The sequence below is a fragment of the Trichoplax adhaerens genome, genomic scaffold (genome assembly GCF_000150275.1).
Source record: "Trichoplax adhaerens TRIADscaffold_7 genomic scaffold, whole genome shotgun sequence".
Taxonomy (NCBI): domain Eukaryota; kingdom Metazoa; phylum Placozoa; class Uniplacotomia; order Trichoplacea; family Trichoplacidae; genus Trichoplax; species Trichoplax adhaerens.
This window is the reverse complement of record NW_002060949.1, coordinates 2,837,456-2,858,699: the sequence shown is the minus strand read 5'-3', so window position 1 is coordinate 2,858,699 and position 21,244 is coordinate 2,837,456. Positions and strand designations below refer to the sequence as shown.

General features: G+C 32.5%; 3 protein-coding genes across 3 annotated transcripts; 1 reads left to right on the top strand and 2 right to left on the bottom strand.

Annotated features, from left to right (window-relative positions):
• Positions 1-461: 461 nt before the first annotated feature.
• On the bottom strand, positions 462-1,749 carry TRIADDRAFT_58108 (uncharacterized protein; the record flags this gene model as incomplete). The annotated part of the gene is made up of 3 exons (XM_002114008.1): positions 462-507; positions 1,230-1,419; positions 1,671-1,749. The coding sequence occupies 3 exons, from the start codon at positions 1,747-1,749 to the stop codon at positions 462-464; spliced, it is 315 nt and encodes a 104-aa protein (XP_002114044.1).
• Positions 1,750-5,084: 3,335 nt separating this feature from the next.
• Positions 5,085-9,953, top strand: TRIADDRAFT_58107 (uncharacterized protein; the record flags this gene model as incomplete). Its single annotated transcript, XM_002114334.1, has 14 exons — positions 5,085-5,437; positions 6,142-6,179; positions 6,915-7,021; positions 7,178-7,923; positions 8,001-8,081; positions 8,149-8,263; positions 8,517-8,559; positions 8,675-8,730; positions 8,803-8,887; positions 9,006-9,137; positions 9,250-9,374; positions 9,497-9,588; positions 9,669-9,747; positions 9,828-9,953. 14 exons carry the CDS (start codon positions 5,085-5,087, stop codon positions 9,951-9,953), a joined length of 2,178 nt encoding a protein of 725 aa, XP_002114370.1.
• A 654-nt stretch (positions 9,954-10,607) lies between these two features.
• On the bottom strand, positions 10,608-20,424 carry TRIADDRAFT_58106 (uncharacterized protein; the record flags this gene model as incomplete). The annotated part of the gene is made up of 19 exons (XM_002114007.1): positions 10,608-11,459; positions 11,556-11,735; positions 12,183-12,344; positions 12,507-12,725; positions 13,722-14,114; positions 14,204-14,359; positions 14,614-14,808; positions 14,962-15,063; positions 15,283-15,438; positions 16,284-16,448; positions 16,653-16,911; positions 17,690-17,851; positions 17,992-18,152; positions 18,512-18,570; positions 18,714-18,744; positions 18,911-19,027; positions 19,137-19,301; positions 19,403-19,465; positions 20,401-20,424. The coding sequence occupies 19 exons, from the start codon at positions 20,422-20,424 to the stop codon at positions 10,608-10,610; spliced, it is 3,621 nt and encodes a 1,206-aa protein (XP_002114043.1).
• Between the last annotated feature and the right edge of the window lie 820 nt (positions 20,425-21,244).

Sequence of the window (21,244 nt, the reverse complement as noted above, 5' to 3'; positions counted from 1 at the left end):
TCCACCAATAGAGATCGCTACTTGATAGTTATCTAATATAGCTATTCCATGCAGTGGTTTGAATTAAAATAGCGTTAGCATTTCTAGGGTTTCAAAGACCCTGTTATGTACGGTTAATAATACAATTAACCCATAGTATAATAAACAATTACTTAAGATGGTAGTAATTGGCGGTTTAGAATCTTCAAGATGAGTTTCATGATATATCACATCCTTGTATACACTCACATTTCCAAAACTCAAATTATTGATAATTCACGTTATACATCGTAGTTTGACTTTATACTCGTATTGTACCAACACTGTAAATGGGCATTACCCTACGAATAAATTCTTAAAATATAAAACAAATTAAATGAGTCATAATCTTTTATTTAAACTGAAAATACTTGCCAAGACGCATTTGATAAAGTTGCATAATTTTGCTTTGCCTCTACAACTGATTTATAATTACAATCACATCAATTATAACGTAAAACCTCGGCGATTACAGCGATGGTCTTGACTCTTTAAGTAAGATTACCAAGTGATATAACATTTGTATACAATTTTAAAAGGTAACTGATTACGAAGACTATCCTATAATTACTATTATAATCTAATTTTAAGCTTTTAAGTTTTCATTCAAATGAGAACGTACGTGACGCCTATTCATTAAGGCCTACCAGTAATCTCGTTACTTGCAGTAAGCTACAACACAAAAATCATACATTAGCAAGTTCATATGAAACATTCAAGGTTAGATAATAATTTAAAGCCAGCCTACTTCGAAATAATTTATCTCCTGTACCTAGGGAACTGTAACTACTTGTACAGTATAAGTACCCAATCGTTCAGTTCGTAATAGCAGCGTACTTCGCAGTTCAATATCGAGAATTAATTTGCAATACAGTATACTGTACTGCAGATCTTAGACAACCGTCACAACACTATATTACTGCATCATCACTGGCTTAATAATCTTAAGGTCAAAATACCAGGTGAAATGCACCATTGTGTACCTACGCTGGCAACTAATGGTAATGTGATCGTAGCAGATGCATACTAACCCTATTAATAATACATACTGTACAGCTAAAAAAGGAATAATAAACGATTGACTAAAGGCTTATACTGGCGATATAACATACTAGTACGACAATGTCATGTAGCAATGAGAACGCGTAGATCTGTCATCGCATGAGCCAGTAACACCCAATATCATCAGCAGTCATCAAGCAATATCTCACCTTAGAAACATTATAAGACCTGCTGGCATGAGTTTTTGTGTTCTATAAAACCGAAAAGCCATGACTGCGAGCAATACTGAAGCAGTTGCTAGGCATACTGCGCAGTTTCTTGGATTTTTACTAGTGACTGTTGCACCATAAATAGCGACGCCACCGAAAAGTAATCCGGAGATCAAAGAGGCAACGGAACCTAAAATATCATAAGGTATAGTAATTAGTATATGTATATGACATAACTAGGTAAGAATTTATGAAAATTAGGTATTATCGCTTAATGCTGGGCGTCCTGTCCTGTCCAACTAACAGTAGTGTAATCAAATCAAAATGAGGCAATCTCAATTATACGTGTAAAAGCTAATTGTGCTGTAGTAGTTAGTTATCCGATTATTCGCTACGTTAAAGCCAATATTTACAGCTAATGCACTAGATATATGTATGTACCTGCTCTTACATATCCACTGATACCTCCTAACAATACAATTATTCCGTAGGTATAGCTCAAATAATCCGGAGACGCCATATTGAAGATTCCGATCGAATCTGTAAAGTTGATTTTTTTCTACGTTTTATTGATACTACACGTACTGTACATAATAACTGTACTGTACAGTACAGTGTTATTGTTGCAACTTGCAAAGTTTGCGAAGTACGGTACAGTACTGTACTGTACACTGTAGCGTACTGTACTGTAGAAGCACGAGTAAAAGTGTGCTGCAGTACTGTACACTGTACAGAACAGTGTACAGTACAGTAGTTAATTAAGGTTAAGTTACCCCAAAAAATCATCACTATCAATATAAAATTTAGGCAAATTTTTGCGGCTTTACTACAAATTATTTTGCCTAATAGCACTTTAAAGAGAACTGGCTCACACCATATTATACTGTACTGTACACTACTATAAACGACAATATTTTAAAAATTTTTTAGCAGAAGAGATAATCTATCGGCAAAGCAATTTCAGCGAGGTATATGAAAAATAAATTCAAAAAGGATTTGGGTCTACTGTACTGTATAGCCTACAATCACCATAGAGTTATAAGAAAGGGGAATTTTTATATCTCTGCTATATCTATATTCTAGACTAGTGACTCTAGTCGCTATTACCAGTACCATGGTCACGTTTTAAAGTAGACTATGAAAAGAGAGCTCCTAATTTAATTATATATTGATATCGCTATTAGCAATTCTTGCTCTCTGATCACTCGAAGTTTAACAACTCTTAGGTCAGCGAAATAGTGAAAGGTGATTCATTCTTCCCTCAAAATATTGCGTTACTCTTTTTAGGTGAATAGATACTGCCAATATTATGACGTAATTAGAATAATTAGAATTAATAGTACATACTGTACAGTATAGCAAAAGCTGACTGCCGTTTTGATTACTGTACTGAATCAGGGTCTCACGAACTTCTCTAAGTTTCTGACCCATGCTATTGTATGTATATGTACGATTTAATCAATTAACGGAGTAATTATAATTATTAACTTATAATTTTTACTTACTCTTTGGGCGATCTCATTGGCAGAAGTTAATATAGAAAGAAATCCTTGTAGTTACAATACAACTAGCTGTTAACAATACTCCTAACAGTGTCATATTGTTTTCGCCATCAAGAATATGCATTGTTATGCCATAGAAAACAATGCCGATGCGATTTTAATTATTTACGTGAGATCATGTCTAATACACTCGCGAATCGTATCGTAGTGTTGTACCGTGGCGTCTAGATTTAGTCCAACAAGCTTCTTGTATGATACAGCAACATTATATATACGTATTGTTTATACTCTATCGTCATTTTCAAAGTTAAAAATTCTTCCAATCTGACATTGATTTACCGTCAAGTTAAACGTGTTTAGTTCGCGCTAATTTATGGAAGCAATTACTTCTCTACAATCGCATCCTCAATCAGGAGGTAGCGCATCGACAGAACTATTACTCAAAGTTGATTCTGCAATACGAGCTATATGCGAAGATCAAAGCGACGTATTCATAATGAACAATAAACATGTAACGAAAGTAATCAAGGAACAAGCGTTTTCTTTGCCGTTCTCCATCTTGCAACTAATCCAGCAAAATAGAAGTACAAATAAAACCATTTCTTTTAACGGTAAATTAGTGGTTGCAATTTCTGGAATGACTGATGAATCAAAAATCAATGTCGATATTGCTATGACTGTATTCTGTATGGTTTAGTTAGTAGAGAAACATAACTGTACAACCGCAAATGTTGATGTTTATGTTATTTTGTTATTGTTATTACGCCGTAGAATTATTGATGACGATTACATGGCAATACTAGCCAAGAACTGACAGTAATAAGTTGGTGTTCACGTAATCTAGCAGTGGCAGTTGATGTAAACGTTCAGCACATAGTAACTACTGACTAGTATAGTTGTAGCATTTATATGCATGTATATATCTATACACTACTTAGTTGTATCGCGATGTTACTTGTTATTTAAATTACGAGCCTATCTACTGTACAGTAGTAACTAAAACTATTCAAGCAATCAAACAAATTAACGCGATCTTGTTTTACAATATTTTAAAAGAATAACCGTAGCATTTATATTTGAATATTTTCAGCCGATGTTTCGTGATTAGCTATATAAATAGTTACTGAGCGCTTCAAAGATATCGTAGCCACCGGCAATGTGCCGCATCGACACAATTTTTTTTGAAATCGTATGCAACCTTGACAGCAGAAGATTAGATGCACAAAAAACCTTAAATCAGATGCGATGTAAACTTTCCTATAAGTGTTTAAGACTACAAGCATATCGTCAACTTTATGTAGTCAACTTCAGATAAGCGGCCTCTTGCCGACTTTCTTTCCTTCTACACGACTATTTATGCAGTAATTTATCATTTTGTGAGTACGTTTTGTGAGTACGTGTCTATCGTGCTGAAGGTGTAGCATCTATACTAGTTGGGGATTGCTTCCTGGGTTACATCGATCGATGCCTAAATTAATTCAATTTCCTATTTGCTAAGTTATCCATAAAGATGATGTCAATCAAATAGAAAGTCGCACTGACCATTTCTCTATGACTGTACTGCAATTACTGATATAATGACTAAACTAATAACTTGGTACTATACATTATATCAATTTTCATATTATTGAAATTGAAATTAATTATTGGCTGCCATAGTGCCATCAACGTGTACTGTACACTATATAGTGTAGGCTCATCAAGCATGCACATTGTGCATTGCGCATGACGCATGATGCAATGCAGTTAAGTTGTTCACTGTACTGTACTGTACTGTACTGTACTGTACTGTACTGTACTGTACTGTACAGTATGATGTACAGTATTTGAATACAGTATGTACTGTACTGTATAAATATACTTTATACTGTAGATGCATTATTAATAGTAATTTTTCAAGCGCTCATTACTATCGATTTATTGGATTGAATCCAACAGGGACTACTGCTCTCTCTCTCTCTCAGTACTGCACACTACAGTAGTCGCCGAATCTAATATAAATCTATATTACTGTATACAGTATCTGTATTATCATTATCATTTACAGTAAACCTTTCCATGCCTACTGTTATTATTGACGATCTTACGACTGTATACTGTGTACTGACGTGTACTGTACTGTATAACGCTGTAATGCGTAATACTGTACACTGTACTTGCATCGAGTGTATCATGAATGACTGAGTGTGCGCTGTGCAACAAATGACAGTACTGTACTGTACACCACGTTGTACGTACGTACCGTACTGTACTGCGTAGAAATAATATTATAATACTATAGTGTACTAGCGACTCTTCTCGGCCACCTGATACAAGTGTGTACCAAGTAGTTTGCGCCATTTGTCAATGGATAATGTTTGCCTTTCCTTCCAATCCAGACCAAGCGACTACTATTGAAACTCCATCGGATCAACTAATATCACAAGATATTCAAGGTGAAGAGCCCACAAAAGCATCTCATAACGGCGTAGAAGCTGCCGATAGCCTGACTAGCAATTCTCCTACCGAATCTTTCACAACCTGCAACGTTCCAAGTTACGTCAAACTGCAAGCCAAGCTTGAATGCAGTTTACAGCCTCAGCAGGTCTCCACTCCTGTCCAGCACATTTCCAATCCATTGAATAATCAAAACAAGATAACCCTGAATGGTTTTACAAGCCCACACGCAGCAACTGTTGTTCTTTTTCTAACCAAAGCACCTATAAAGTAATGATAGTATTTAAAGTGGTTGACGGTGTTAGTATAATGTACTGTACTCAGCCTGATGTCGTTCTTCACTACTGAATTCCATTCAGTACAGTATTGTACGAGCATAGCAAACTAATAGCAGAAAACATAATTGATTGCACACTAGTAGTAGTGTGATGATTAATTAGCTGTAAATTTTGATATATAGCAGTGTAGATATTTTGTAGATATGCAGTGTAGTGCTAGAGTACAGATGACTACATACAGTAAGGTGTTGAGTTACTAATAAGGCTATAGGTAAAACTAGAACTGTAAATCATATATTAGGATATGGTTAATTCATTGTACTTTGGCTGGTGTGAATAATGTCTACGTAAATACTATAGTCGTATCCATATCGGATTAATGATGGTCCGCAGTAGAATAGTGTTACTAAGAATAATTTTACTATGTGTAAAATAAGGTAAAAGGTGTCATGCGGATTGTAGCTGCGAATGCTACGAAAAGTATAAAAGCATGCAACTTTAGATTATTTCAGTTAGTTCGTTCTAGAAATCTTTAGTAGTAGTATTCGGCTGGAGTAGAGCTGTGTAGTTAATCTTTATAGAAGATTCAATACAGTCCTTATTTTTCTAAGATTTGGAATTTCGTGATCGTTATATATTTCAAGCAGTATGCTTAAGTAGATTGTTACTTATGCAAGGCAATTCTTTCTACCACAGGCAGCCCAATCTGTTCTGCACATCAAGTCAATCTGAAGGTTAGCTTAACAAATAAATGAACTACCTACTGTAGAAGGCAAAGTTATCTTGGCGTTTTGTATAGACTAGTGCAAACTCCCGTCGCTTTACTGACGGTTTACGATAATGTGCTCATTTAACAGAGGTTCAGTAACTTTATATCGTGTACTGTGTACAGTACTGTACTGTACTGTAATTGGAATTGGAATTATGGACGTTGATATCATTTGTGATCGTACTATATGATCTATTGCAGTTCTTACTAAACTACATATACAGTAAATGAGAATCGAGACGTAAAATTATACGTTGTATCATATAGACTACTAAGAAATTGGTAGCCCACGGTTGTACTGTACCTACATTTCCAACCAAAATCTGCAATACACTGATCCATGCAAGAAATTGTTTACCCTTAATTACGTTCAGGTCATCTTTCAATTATATACACAAATTGCTCCAATACCTGAACAATGAGTCACTAACTTTATTTCAAGTACATGAATGATCCTAATTTCCTATCTTTAGATATTTATGTTATTAATAGTAAGTTAATAGCAGTACTGTTACATTATGCAATTGTATTTCTCATTCTAATCATCATCAAATTAAGCTTGACAACTGTTTATTATTATCTGATGGTAATAAGAGACTCTGTACAATTTTCACAAATTCATCTACGATTGATGTTAAGACAATAAATCCCTGCTCTTATAAAGTATTTCCTATTCTCATATCTCTATTATTCCCTATAGATAATCTAAATACCGTTCAAAATGAAGATGAATCTCTTATGCAACTGATGCAAACCATGGGATTACCGACTGCATTTGGTTCAAACAAACAAAATTCCAATTATGAGGTACGAAAAAGGGAGGAGCATGACGGACGTAAAATTGTAGAAACTGTTTTAATACAGAATTAAACAGTAATTTATTATTTAGTTAGGTGCTTCACTAGGTGGCTAATTATAATATTAGCCTAAACAATAAAATAACCACGGTAATTATAATTCCAGGATCAGGCAAGGAAAAGTCACAGTGGAAAAAAGAAGAAAGGGAAAAAAAAGATCAACCGGATGAAAGAAGAGGCTAATGAAGATGACGCTAATTTAATGACAGATAACCATCATTTAGAAAGCTATGAACCAGCAAAGAAACAGACTGAACTAGAAGGATGGCAGGAATACTGGGAAAAATACGGTATACAAATCGTAAATACAGAATGGAAAGATGATTGTAATGTAGATTGGCAAGACCATTGTAATCAATGTTATTGGCGCTCTTTCCATTTATACAAAAATTGGTGTGATACTGGTGTTTGGATTCAAGAAAATGATGAGTCAATCAATAATGCGTCATCGACATCGTTGCCTGTAAAAACAGAAGCGCCTGATAGCGGCTCAAATATAGAAACAAGCAAATACAACGAAACCCCTTTACCATCAATATCTACGCAAGATCAAGCAGATTTATCTATTCAATGTAATGAAGGAGATAGTCAATTACAGCAAGATCAAAATATTACTGATGTTGACGTCTGTGTATCAGCTGTAAATGATCAAGTTATTCGTGTCAATAATCCAACGGATAAAGTAAAAACCAGCTCTCACTCAAAAAGTCAATCACAGCAAGATCAAAATATTACTGATGTTGACGTCTGTGTATCAACAGTAAATGATCAAGCTGCTATTCATGTCAATAATCCAACGAATAAAGTAAAAACCAGTTCACTTTCAAAAAAGAAAAAAAAGCCTAAATCAAGGTAGTATACAATGATGAAAATAGTTATTTCGGCTTTTTACATAGCTAAACATTATGTAATTTCTGCCGATGACACAGGAATACTAAAAAACAGAAAATGCCTCTAATTGAGGATTTTCGTATTATCTACGATGCATTGGGCCTCCAAATTGCACCAAGGTATATCACATTGATTAGAAGCACTTTATATAGCGAACGATGGCTAACTGTTGTAATATTTACTTAGGGTGCATTGTCAAAATGAAAAAATTCATTACCTGAACGAAAAACTACAGAAAAAATTTATGAATAGTGATCTTAAAAGACCTTTAGTGCATTATAAATTTATTGACTCAGATGAAGTAAGTTGGCTAACTGATCACATAGATGATGAAATTAGCGCTGGCCGATACGCCATCCTGTAGAATTAATTCGTTTTAACATCATTGTTGATATTCTGGACATTTACTTTATCGAGTTATTTGCGATAAATTTTATTTTCCAAAATGTAGTTTCTAGGCTGTAATGTTGCATGCGGTAATGTTTACCCGTACTATTTAAAAAATGATGGATTAATAATTAAAGTTACGACAATATTCTTATCCGTTTTCTTAGTCATCCGATTACGAACAAATCAACCAGTCCCCCAATTCTTCAAGTAATAAATTAAAATCTCATTTAGCGTATTTTATATAAAAAGAAATCTCCTATACATCAGTAATACTAACATATAATATTTTGATTACGCGTGTCGTTGGCCTCTCATCATATAGTGAGAACTGATGAAGGAGAGCCAGTTGACTTCGCATCAAATGTGCCTGCGGTGAAGGTACTGTGAAATTATGATGACTTAGGTTATTAGTGTGGATACTATAACTTAAATAATTCATCTCTTCCTTAGCCATTGAATCGTAAGCATTACAAGTATTGGGTTCAGAGATATAGGCTTTTTTCTAAATTTGACGAAGGAATAATGCTCGATGAAGGTTAGATTAGTATTGGCAGTTTGTTAACTTCTAGAATTAAATAACTTCGTGTAAATGCCTCTGCTCTCTGATGTATTATTTTTAAAACCGTATATATTTGCATATCGTGAAATTTTAGAGGGATGGTTTTCTGTAACCCCTGAAAAAATTGCACAGCATATAGCCGAACGATGTCGATGTAGCATCATCATAGATGCATTTTGTGGTGTTGGCGGAAATTGTATACAATTTGCTAAAACTTGTGACCATGGTATGTAGTGCAATTATTTACTGGATTAATTGAATTTTCCCTATAGCTTACTTATCGGTTGCGTATATATTCTTTTTCAATATGCTTAACGATTTTTTTCGTCCGCCTTCAGTCATTGCTATAGATATTGATCCTAATAAAATAAAATGTGCTCGTCACAACGCTAAAATTTACAATGTCGAGCATAAAATCGAATTCATTGTTGGAGATTTTTTGCAGTTAGCGCCTTCTTTAAAGGTAAAGACTGAAGCTATTTCTTTCGGATATATAATAGATCCAATTTTTACCTTCAGAAAGTTTTAAATTTTTAATGATTAGAGCAATGTTACATCTTACCAAAATATCTGAACATAATCTAGGCAGACGTAGTTTTTCTTAGCCCTCCTTGGGGTGGGCCGACGTATTTAAAAGCGGATACTTTTGATATAAAAACCATGATCAGCTTAGATGGGTTCGTGACGTTACGAATAAATTTTTATTAGCTATGCCTTTATATTTTCTGTAATGTCTATATTCCTTTTCCATCACTAGGTATCGTATATTTGCGGAATCACTTAGTATTTCGAGGAATATTGCATACTTCGTACCGCGCACTGCTAACGTCTCCCAGGTACGTGTATGTCGTTAAGATAGGTGGTATTATTTTGCATTTCTTGAATACTGTTTATTTACAGACATTCGCTCTTTTAGTTAACGCAACTTGCCGGAATAGGAGGTAAAGTTGAAATTGAGCAAAATATCATTAATGGAAAGGTCAAAACAGTAACAGCCTACTATGGTGATTTGATAGGCCAATATTTAACAGATGATGGTTAAGTTGCATATAACCTATTTACATCATCAAAGCAGCAGTATTATTACTATAACTCATTTCTATTAATGTTATCACTGTATATATGCACTTAAATATTAATTTTGTCGCATATTCAATACCAATGTACCGTATCGTATTCTAACTTTCATCACAATCTTAATCAAGATTTATCTGTATTTTGCGTGCTTTATTGTCATCTTATTCGGTGAGTTGGATAAATGTACAATTTGTACACTGTACATTATAGTGTTTTATTTTTTTCTTAATATAAATATTCTAGGCAAACGTTCTACTATAATTTGCGGTAAAATATCTCGAATATTTATTAATGAAGAAATAATTTTTGACCATGTACATATATTTTAACACCTTATTTTGTATGTAAATTACTTCAAGATGATGTTAACTTGTTTTTTATTTCTCGTATCTGTGCAATAGGTAGTTACATACAGTCGCTTATCACCGTTTAAACAGTTAATAAATAATTGATATTTTTCTTGTGTGAGGAACGAAATATAATATAAAGATTTCTTGTCTTTACAAGAAAATTATAGTACATAACAAATATATTACAGCAAGTCATTCCGTGTAGCACGTACAAGCCCACCTGATACAAAAATCTCGATCAATTGTAGTATTAACAGTACTACCTTACATTAATGTTTCTTATGATTCGATTTGACTTCGAACTTATTTGCATATCGCCGTAATATAATTTCTTGACAGGTTGGTAAAGATGGGTTGACGATTTGTTGCCAATGCGATCGTTGACGCAACTGAGTTCTGACCTTCAACTTAGTAACGTCCTTTTCACTCAAATGAACCTGTTTTGATAGTTTAGGTGATAAATTTGGGCTAGAGTTACCTTTCCAAGTAGTATAACGAGGAGACTGAGTCATGATAGAAGCAGAAGAAGCACTTGAAGGGCGAGATTTATTTTTTACAACAGTGATTTTGGCTGATACATCCTCTTTATCGAGCTGTTTCGTTGTCGATAATTCTAGTCCGATTCTATCTATCACATTAGATTGCTCTTCTTTCTCCTTCAGTGAATCGGAAATTTTTCTTCTGTAACGTGCAGATTTTGATCGTGGAGGCAGTTGTTTTTTCTCCAGTTTTTCTTCCTTTTCTTCACCATTTACACTCTTAATATCAATAACATCTTCATTTTTCTTCTGATTGATTTCGGTAGCATTTATGTCAACATTGTCGGTAGCCATACCTTCCTTACAATATATCGAATAACGAAATGAAGTGTGATGATCATTAATCAACTTTTCAGGTTCTACACTATCTTCTATGACACCGATACTATCGCCACCAATACTGCTATCTTCCATTTGATTATTTTTATTTGCTTCATCTATCTGTTTTTTATAAATAGTAAATCTTTCTCTTCTTTGTTTTTTCGCTTCTTCGGCCGCAGTAGCAAAGTAATCAGGAGTGACTGTAGCTTCTAAGGCTCGATACGCTCCCCAATAGCCAAAGAGGCCGCGGAATACTGTTAGCTATAATAGTATGGTTAATACTTATTATATATTGCCGAGAGAAAGGACTTATGTATTAACCTATATGTAATATAATCAAAAATCATTCATTCTTACCTGTGCTTCACGAAATATATAAGGTCCAGCCTGCCTCTGCTGATCAACAATACGATTAGCAATATCTACGGATATGCTAATTTGTATGCGTGGTGGAACAGCCGAATCAATAAATCGACTAATGATGGCTTTCGCTTTACTGATTCTGAAGGTAATTTCCGCATGAGAATGACATAATTCCTAAACAAAAATTTAAAATGCACCCTCATGTATAGCTTAAACATGATTTTAACTCGTCATGCTACATTTAGAGAGTTAGACGTGCGCATGAAATTTTGGACAATTAACTAACTTCATGCCACAATTTTTAAAAATATGTCAATAATTTACAGATATATAACTAAGTCCGTCATTTTTTCGGCCTTCAATCTAAATCACTTAACTACGCTCATACTGAAGTCATGTTTAGATTGGGTGGTAGTGAGCGACTGACATAATTAGATGCTTAATACAACCAATTGAAGCTGGAATACGCTTAGTTTGAACTCATGCACTAGCTAATTTTTTTCAGTTTATCATTGTACATAAAATCAATAGAAATGAGTACTTTTATTGATTTATGCTATATAAATATATGAGTATATAAGATATAAAAATCCCGTTAAAATATCATAGAGACAAGATTACCTTATATTTTTGAACTTCTCGCCAAAATAAAACATTGCTTTCTAAAAGATTATGTTTAGCAACTAGGAAATGTTGAAAATTAACTGATTTTTCGGCATCAATTAAGGTTTTTCGAAGATAAATTAAATCATATGATGAAGATTTCCATCGACTTCGCAGGAGCTAGACCAGGGATGTAAGAAATTACAAAAAAACAGCTTTTACTTAATGCAGGAATTACCGATCAGTGCAGTAATGATCATCCTATAATTCATTTCGATTCATGTTTGATTAATTATGTGTAATATCGAACACGATTACCTATTACTTATCGAACACAATTACCTTTAATGCCGAGCCCTGTTGTGAGTTGCTACAATTAAAGTTGAATAATTTAGCGTTCATTGATTGTGCTCTTCTCCTTCTAAAATCTTCGGTTTGTAGAAATAAGGGAAACCAATGCTTCTGAAGTCTAGCTCTTAAAATCTTTTGCACACTGATTAATGTAGATGATGATGGACAATCCGGATAAAGTTTATTACTTGAATGCATAGCAGTATAGATCTAGATAGTTTAGAATAGAATTTTGATTTCAGTATTGGAATGGTTCAAGAATAGTGAAAGATGTGAACATGACAGTTTCTTTCTATAATACTGAGGATATATTATTGCAGTTTGCTTGTACGTATAGTAGTTTTTAGAAATTTACAATAGTACGAGGTAACCGATGATGAATCTGTAAAAGTCTACATCTGGATAATTTTCTATAAAACATATTCAAATATCTTCTTAGTGTAAGAACATATTATGAAGTGGTCAAGCCGAGGTGTAGCATTTTATTAGTCTATCTAGATAATTTACAGCAGGGTTTTACTTAAATAGTAGAGTTGTAAAATGTAATAAGTAATGACAGTTATATAGCAGTTTGCCTATGGGTAATTTAGTAAAGAATATTATTCAAATCTTGCAATCGGACAGGGCAGTTATAGGTGTTGCATAGCTATTACTAATCTATTTAAATATCATATTATCGAAAACTATTTAAATATTCGAGTAGCAAAAGGCAGTTATTAATGATTGTATAGTAATCTGGTTATGGATGATTCCCTATAGCCCATCACTTTAATGCTAACATAGTGAAAAGGAGAGTCAAGGATGTATTGTAGCGGTTTGCTAGTCTGTCTAGATAATTTACAATAGGACATTATTGAAATATTGAGTATAAAAATAATGACAGAAGCAGCTAAAACGGATTACTAGTCTATCGAAGCAATATACAGTAGAATAGGACATTATTTGAAGATCAGAGTAGCAAGAGATAGCTAACGATAATTGTCTAGAAGGCTACAATGGAAGTGGATAAGCAAGCACAGAATCACTATAGGCATTCTAATAATCAATTAATTAGAACTTAGAGGAAAGAAATTTAATAATGGATACTTAAATACTGAAATTGTTTCTGTGTAAATGACCATGGGAACTGTTATTGTAACAATTTTTATTGAATACAGCAATCGAATTATTTCGAAAATATTTTAAAATCATCTACTTCCGACTTACTTTCTTTTGAACCATTTTATTAGCAGGACTATTAGCATTGAAAAAATATTTCCTATTTAGGTATTTCTCTTTAATTTGGCTAGCCAATAGATTTCGTGTTGCACCATCTGTATGGGGCACTCGACGATATTCCTCAATATCAAGGAAACATAGTAAATCATTGACAGATTGTTTCTCTTCCAAAAATTTACGAAGAAACTCTAATTCACTACGATTGCTTAATGTCTTCTGAAATGTCTGCGGTCCTTTAAGGTCACTGTCATCATCTGAAAAACTACTATCACTGTTGGAGCCATCTACGCTGTCTGTATCGCCTTTACCATCGACAAAATGCTGCCCATTGAGAGCTTCCAAGGCTGCAGCCATAAAGCTAACAGAATCTTTATCTGATTTCTAACCAAGTACATAAGAAAACGTTAGTCCGACAATTCAGCCAATCAAAGACAAAAATTTTTAAGTGACTTGAGTGAAATTGCTGTAACCTTGGCCGATCTGTGCTGACTTAGCATAGATTCAAATGAATCCATGTATAAACTTGATTCTGTATCACAGTCTTCAGAATAAACTCCGATCCCACGTTGCAAAATTGGAATAAATTCTTCAGTTTCCACATATCTTAAAATGGACATTTTTGGTAACTAAAATATGTGTAGAATGAAAGATATTTCATACATCAGTTTAAGGCCATTGTACCTATCTAGTTTAAATACTGTATACAGGTCCATGTACACTACATAGACTTTGTCTTAAAAATATTTAACGCCATTATTAATTTTTCAAAATAATAAAAAACTAAAATGGTAGATTGCCTAGAAGGGAACTACCGCAAATAAGATAATTATTTTAAGTTCTTTTTATGAGCAATCGCTAAGATTTGAAAGATCGAACTGACTTTAGATAGTTCTTCTTTATCAAATTGTAAGAAATTCTTCCAAGGCGGTAATAATTTTCTTAAAATAAAATCTTCAATATTATCAAATAAATCTTCATAAGGCGGATCCAGTTGCTTAATGACCTTTTTACGTAGTTTTTCGTTACAATGAATATTGAATCGGCTACCAGGCAATATATAGTCGCTAAAAATTCTCTGCACGATTGAAAGGTGGTAACAATTATTAGGAGAATAAATCGTAGGATATGCATACTTTAAATTACCAGCTTTAGAATTTTTTAGATGATTAACCAGTTATAAGACTGCTGTTAGAATATCGAATTATAGTCGCACTATTTCTTCAGTTACCTTGGCGAAGCTTCCCACTTTAAATTCGTTAAAAGTACCTTCGTGAAAGAATTGAATATATTCCAGTATATCATGCCATAACTGATGGCAATTTTTAATACTCTGCAGAAAGTAAATTAATAATAACTAAACAATATCGTCTATTTACAAGAAGCAGCTATTATAACAGTATTACTCGAAGCACTTATGATCCTTTTATAAAAGATTACTACTGTATTCCTTTACTATACGAAGTAAAAATAGAATAAAATGATTTCTTGCTATCCCACCCTATAAGAACCATTAGTAGAAAATCACTGCTGTATTCAAACTTGACGTTACCTGATCACAACCAGACTGCTGTAAGAAATTTTTAAAATAATTTCCACAGTTGGAGTCATTCTCCAAGGCAATACGCAATGACTGGATTAAGCTTTCATTATCATAGGATAACGGTTCTTGATCATAGTATTCAATGAGTTGTTTTTTAGGTTCGTTCTAAAGGAGGGATAGCATTAAAAGAAATTGAAATAAGCGTACATAAAATTTTTAAAAGATACTCTAATTCTATTCTATTCTAAAGCAATCGATATTTTAACATAGAGTAACATTTTTGTCTTGATTTTTACTCTAAAGTCACAATAAATCAATTCTGAAACTATGATATTTTATACATTCGCCTTATTTCACTCTAAAACTAACTTCTAATCGTCTCATTTTTTTATTCATCTTCGATGGATCACGAAATTTATTTATATTAGTCGTATAGAGAAAAGATGTAGGAGGTCATGGGCTACTATAGATTTATAGCTATGGTTCAATAATAAATTCATCAGATCTCACTCTAAAGCTATCACAGATCCTGTAATCGTTTTCACTTCGACTATTCAGCTATGATGGACCCTAAAAACTTATTTATTTTTTTCAGTTGCAGGAAAAGGGTATATCATAGGCTACACTATAGATTAATAGTTTGATATTGTAACAAAAAATCTACTACGTCTTCTTCTAAAACTACGATCGATCTTTTAGTCATATCAAATTTAGACTACTTATCTTCAAGAGACCGTAATACTGGATACAAATATCTATTTTATATTTTTATCATGTCATTTATAGGCTATGTAGGTAGATTTAAAATAGGCAAATGTAATTACATGACTATGATATAGTAAAAGTTACTGTAGATCTTTTGATCATTTAATTTTGATTATTCATCTTAATAGATCATAAAAAAGCTTATTTGGTCTATGTATAGAGGGAAATATGTTAATCGATGCACTAGATATTAAGCAAGCTTAGCAACAGGATGACATTAAAAGGAAATTTCTATATTAACGCACCATTTTACCCTTGTTAGTAATAATTGTCTTAATGCCATTTCCTTCACAATTGGTAATTTCATTTCTTTGACTCCATGCTTTGGTACTCTCATGATCGCTGTCAACTTGATTTAAAGTTTGACGATAGTGATCGACTAAGCCTGGTGTTTGAGTTAAAGATTTTGTCTGCAATAAAAATCGAGATATTTTTCTTCTATAGTACACCATCTATGGAGCAATTTTACAACAATGATGTGATAATCTAAACTCTATTCTTATGCAGATGGAAGCATACCATGATTCAAAAAGCACAATTTGAGTAACAAGAAAGATTAACTAGAGGTGGATTTATGGATAATTTTAATTAGCAATAAGATAGTCGGATTTTACCTTATATCTTGCAGAAGAAGGTCTACTACGAGCCGATATTGCGGATTGGGGTCGACGTTTTGGTATGGATAATTCTTCGAAATAAGGTTCGCTAGGAAAGGAGACTTTACATAGAGAAACAGCTTTAGATGGATTACTTGCGCTGCTAGGCCTAGACAATGATTGAGCCACTGATCTGGTAATCTGTCGATGAGAATTTGAGCTATCTGTGATTAAGGACTTATGTTGCAGCTGATACCATATCATAAAACGAGGATACCTGTAGTTTTATAATCAAGTTATTAAAATTAAAATACCACGTAGGATTCATTGTTATCATTGACAAATAATAACATCTCTTATGATGCAATGGATATAAATATTCTATTTTATTTGTATAACTTATTAGCCTAACTAAATTATTATCTACAGCCTATGTAAGTTCTTTAGAATATGAGACTAGATGATAAAAATAGCAATTATCTTTATTTTATTACGCAGATTTGTGTCAGCTTAGTATTTTAATTGTACCGTTTATACTAAGAAAATAACTAAATCAGAAGCTACTAAAATAATTTACGTTACTTTTAAATCTGGATTAGGTTGCTATGAACACATATCGATACAGTACAATAAAATCGATTTAATATGACCATAAGAAGAAGTATGTTCCGCTGGCCTGCTGTAGTTGAAATTTACTTTAGAATTGCAAGACTAAATTGACAATTACGATATAGAATTCTAACAAAATTGATTCATCACAACCATTAATCCTATACTTCTATAAATATTTCAACCTTAAACAGATAAGTGAAAAGTATTGTCAATGTTGATTTAATATAACTATCCTTTTACTTTTAGAAAAATTAATATTCTAATGGCATTACTATGAAGGAAGTTATACTAGTTAATAGTTAGGACATAGAGTTTTATCCTCAAGATTAATAGCTACTGTAGGAAATAATGAACGTTAACAGGTGAATTTATAGATTGTTTTGTTACTGATTATGTGCAAATTGTCTTAATATAATTGTAGATTCATTGATTATTTTACTCACCAATAACTTGCTAATTCTGTAAAAGCCTTTTGTTGTACATGTAATAATTTTTTAGCACTTAATGCTGATAGGCGATACAACCCGGTTGAGTCAAGAAATGTTTTATTAAACTGATTTGGGCTACCATTATTAACATACTTATCCCGAATTAATCGGATTATACTATAGGTAGAAAAAAGTAAATAGCGAATGTAGCCGATAAAACGGTTTCATATAGAAATGCTTCTCTATTGACAGAGATACCTTACAAAATCAAAATTTGGAATAAAAATTACAGTCCGTAATCTTCTTGGGCTACTTACTTTGAATAACTTTCGTCACTTTCTAGGTCGTTTTGTAACGTTGCATATTCAATATCTACCCAGAAATTAAAATACTTGCATCCATCACTATCTTGGATAAACTCTTTAAATTCATCCATAACTTTCTTCGATACGGCCATAGACAATGTGCCATTCTTCTGCTGCCAATTGGATCACCATTATTATCAGTGAAAAAGCTTACAACTTTTATTCTTTTAAAACTTAAAGCTACCACGACTATATCATACATTTACTTTCATAATTTAATCTTTTAATTATAGGTTATAGGATATCACACTAAAACTATTAAGATTCAGATGCCACTATATTTGAAATGCTGTCACCTTAAACTGCTTTTTAATTAGAATAGTTGCTGCAAAGATCTTGTAGTTACAATTATATTATACATGCACCTACTTGTTACTTATAGTCGATAATTTAAACTAGGGTCTATATTAATCGATCGAAACTATATTTGCCAACGATGTTGCCTATAAATTATCAAATAAACAATACTTACAGATGTTTTAGAATTAGCTAGACTTTCTTTTTGATTGTTTACATTAAATCTGGAATCTTCTATTGAATTCAGCATAATAGTAATAAATTAGAAGAAATTGAAGCTTCAATTTATGGCTATAATTATTTAAAAATACTGTCGAAATAAAATGAAACTATGGCAACATGAACAGAAAGATTATCGACTATTTTGCTATTCTTACTTGTAGCAGAATATTTCTTACTATGATGATCCTATTCAAAAATTTAAATGAAATGAAAGGAAATAAGACAATAATAAATTAGGACATAGATGGTGAAATGTCTTTTAGTACTGTATTTTCTGTCTACAAAGACCTGTAAAGTGAACTTAGCATATCTTTATTTAGTAAGCAAAGACTAGTAAAAAGTTTTTACTTACTGCCCAGTTTTGATCAATAGCAATCGCTAAACGATATTCACAGTAGGATTTGCTACGTAAAAACGATTTTAATCGATGTAACTTGAACCATTGTAAGCCAATTTTTTTCTCTATACTCTAGAAGTATCAAAGTGAAGTCGTAACATTGAATTATACCTTTAAAATGACCTTTAAGAGGTAAATGATTGCTTGAAATGCTGAAAGAATATATTATAGTAGCTATTACCTTGACGTAAACATGAATGGAAGTACATGAGTTTGGATCGGGTGATCCTGGTGGTATAAAAATTGTTCGTTTACTGCTAATGAATTGTTTCTGATCAATTAATTCATCTCGTAGACTTTCAAAGTTGCCCGTATTGTAGTTGTAAGTTATACGCTCTCCAAAAGTCTAATGCAACGTATAAAGTGGTAAAAATTCTATCAAAAATTCTCTTATGAAGAGGAATTAAGAATATAGAAAAGTCATCGTTTGATTTTGTCTATTATTACCGGTGAAGCCAAATATTCATTCAGAAATTCTACCAGCAGTTGGTCGTACATTAACTTAGTCTCCTATATAAAATGTTCAATTTATGAATGAATAATTTATTATCTAGTATTTAATATAAAATTTCAGTCTTTATAGTTAAAGTAATACTATAATTCTACAGCTAAATAAACTATTCCTATCTAAAAACGTGAGGATGAAGTTGTCTGCATTTACTATATTAATTTTACTTGAAAGTTTTCAGTTTAAAAGGGTGGAATAGTTTAGCAATATTGTACGACAGTGATAAAAAATAAACTCTTTAATTGAGTGTAAATTTCCAGACATATCTTACACTAGGAGGTGATAACTGATTATATACCAGACGTATCTATCTGCAATTTAAGAGTTAAAATTGGGCTGCACGACCGAAAGAACGGAAAGTATAACCAAAATTTATGTATGATATAGGATTGCTCGAGATCATAACATCGATGTTTTCAGAAATCTAGACTATACGATAATCAAGCCAATAGTAACGATTATATCGAAATAGCTGATGGCATATTAGTCATGATAATCGACAACATGTAGGTCAAAATTAGATTACTAAGAGTGAAATTTGCTATGAATGGAATACTACGACTATTATAGTATACAGAATTGCTGCTAAATTTTATCAAACTTTTCAATTTATCTTAACTACATAGTAGACAATCCAAAAACAGGGATTAGTTAGTAATAAAGAATGGATACTAGCTGGACTTATCGACAATCTGAGAATAGCAGTTAAGCTACTAGACAAAAAAAAGGTTGAAATTCGTTGTAAATAAAATGGTATAAACTGTAAGATTACTTAAGATTTTGATATTGGTGTTAATTTTCATCTACTTTTCAACTTATTTATAACTAAATGTGCAATAATAGATCACATAACAGTAATGATAATTGCAGTGTAAACTGAAATGTACATATTGGCATAAAAATTCCGACTCTCAGTTCTGGATAGCATTTTACTCACCAAATTATCTTCATTGACATCCATTTTCTCACCTTCGTATAATCGTGCATCAAAAAACGCATGACAATATTAACTTTTAGTAAAGGATTTACTATTGTAGTAAATAGGAAATCATCGAGATCTAACTTTTAAGTATTAAATATACTAGATTCATCGTAGCTTACTTATCATGATTATTAAGAATGATGAAGTGGAAAACTTTCAATGCTTTCTTAGTGCCATTTCTTCATTTTCATATATGACTTAATTAAGAACGATCGTAGAATATGCTAAAGCTACCGTTATTTATGATTAACTGTAATTCTCAAATCTAAACATTACTCCAATATCATCCTATACTCCTATACAAGGGGTTACTATTGCCGAATTGGATCGAATGCTGACCAACCTGTATAAACAATCCGTAGAAGAGTGCAATTAGCTGGCACTGCTTCATAGACGATATTATATTATCGTCATTATTATTGATAGTATGCAAATGATGGTTACTATAGAAACTATTACATCCTAGTTGATCGACCTAGTTGATTGATTTAACAATGAAGGCTAGAGTGCATTTTATTATTGTCTTTAGAGGTCTTTTAATCTCCTACATTTAGAGTATCACAGTGTTCATAGAAAGACCTACTTTAATGCAAGTACTATTTTATACTAAAAGGCATCTATTGCAAGTTAAACTAGGCTCTATTCTCATCTACATCTGACAATAAGTACAGATAATTTAAATGGTACTAGTATCATAGCTGTTACCTTGCAGGCGGACGCCGTATTATAATGTTGTTAGTTTACGCTAAATTACTATAAACATTAAGGAAGTATCGATAAATTGTTATCCCAATTTATG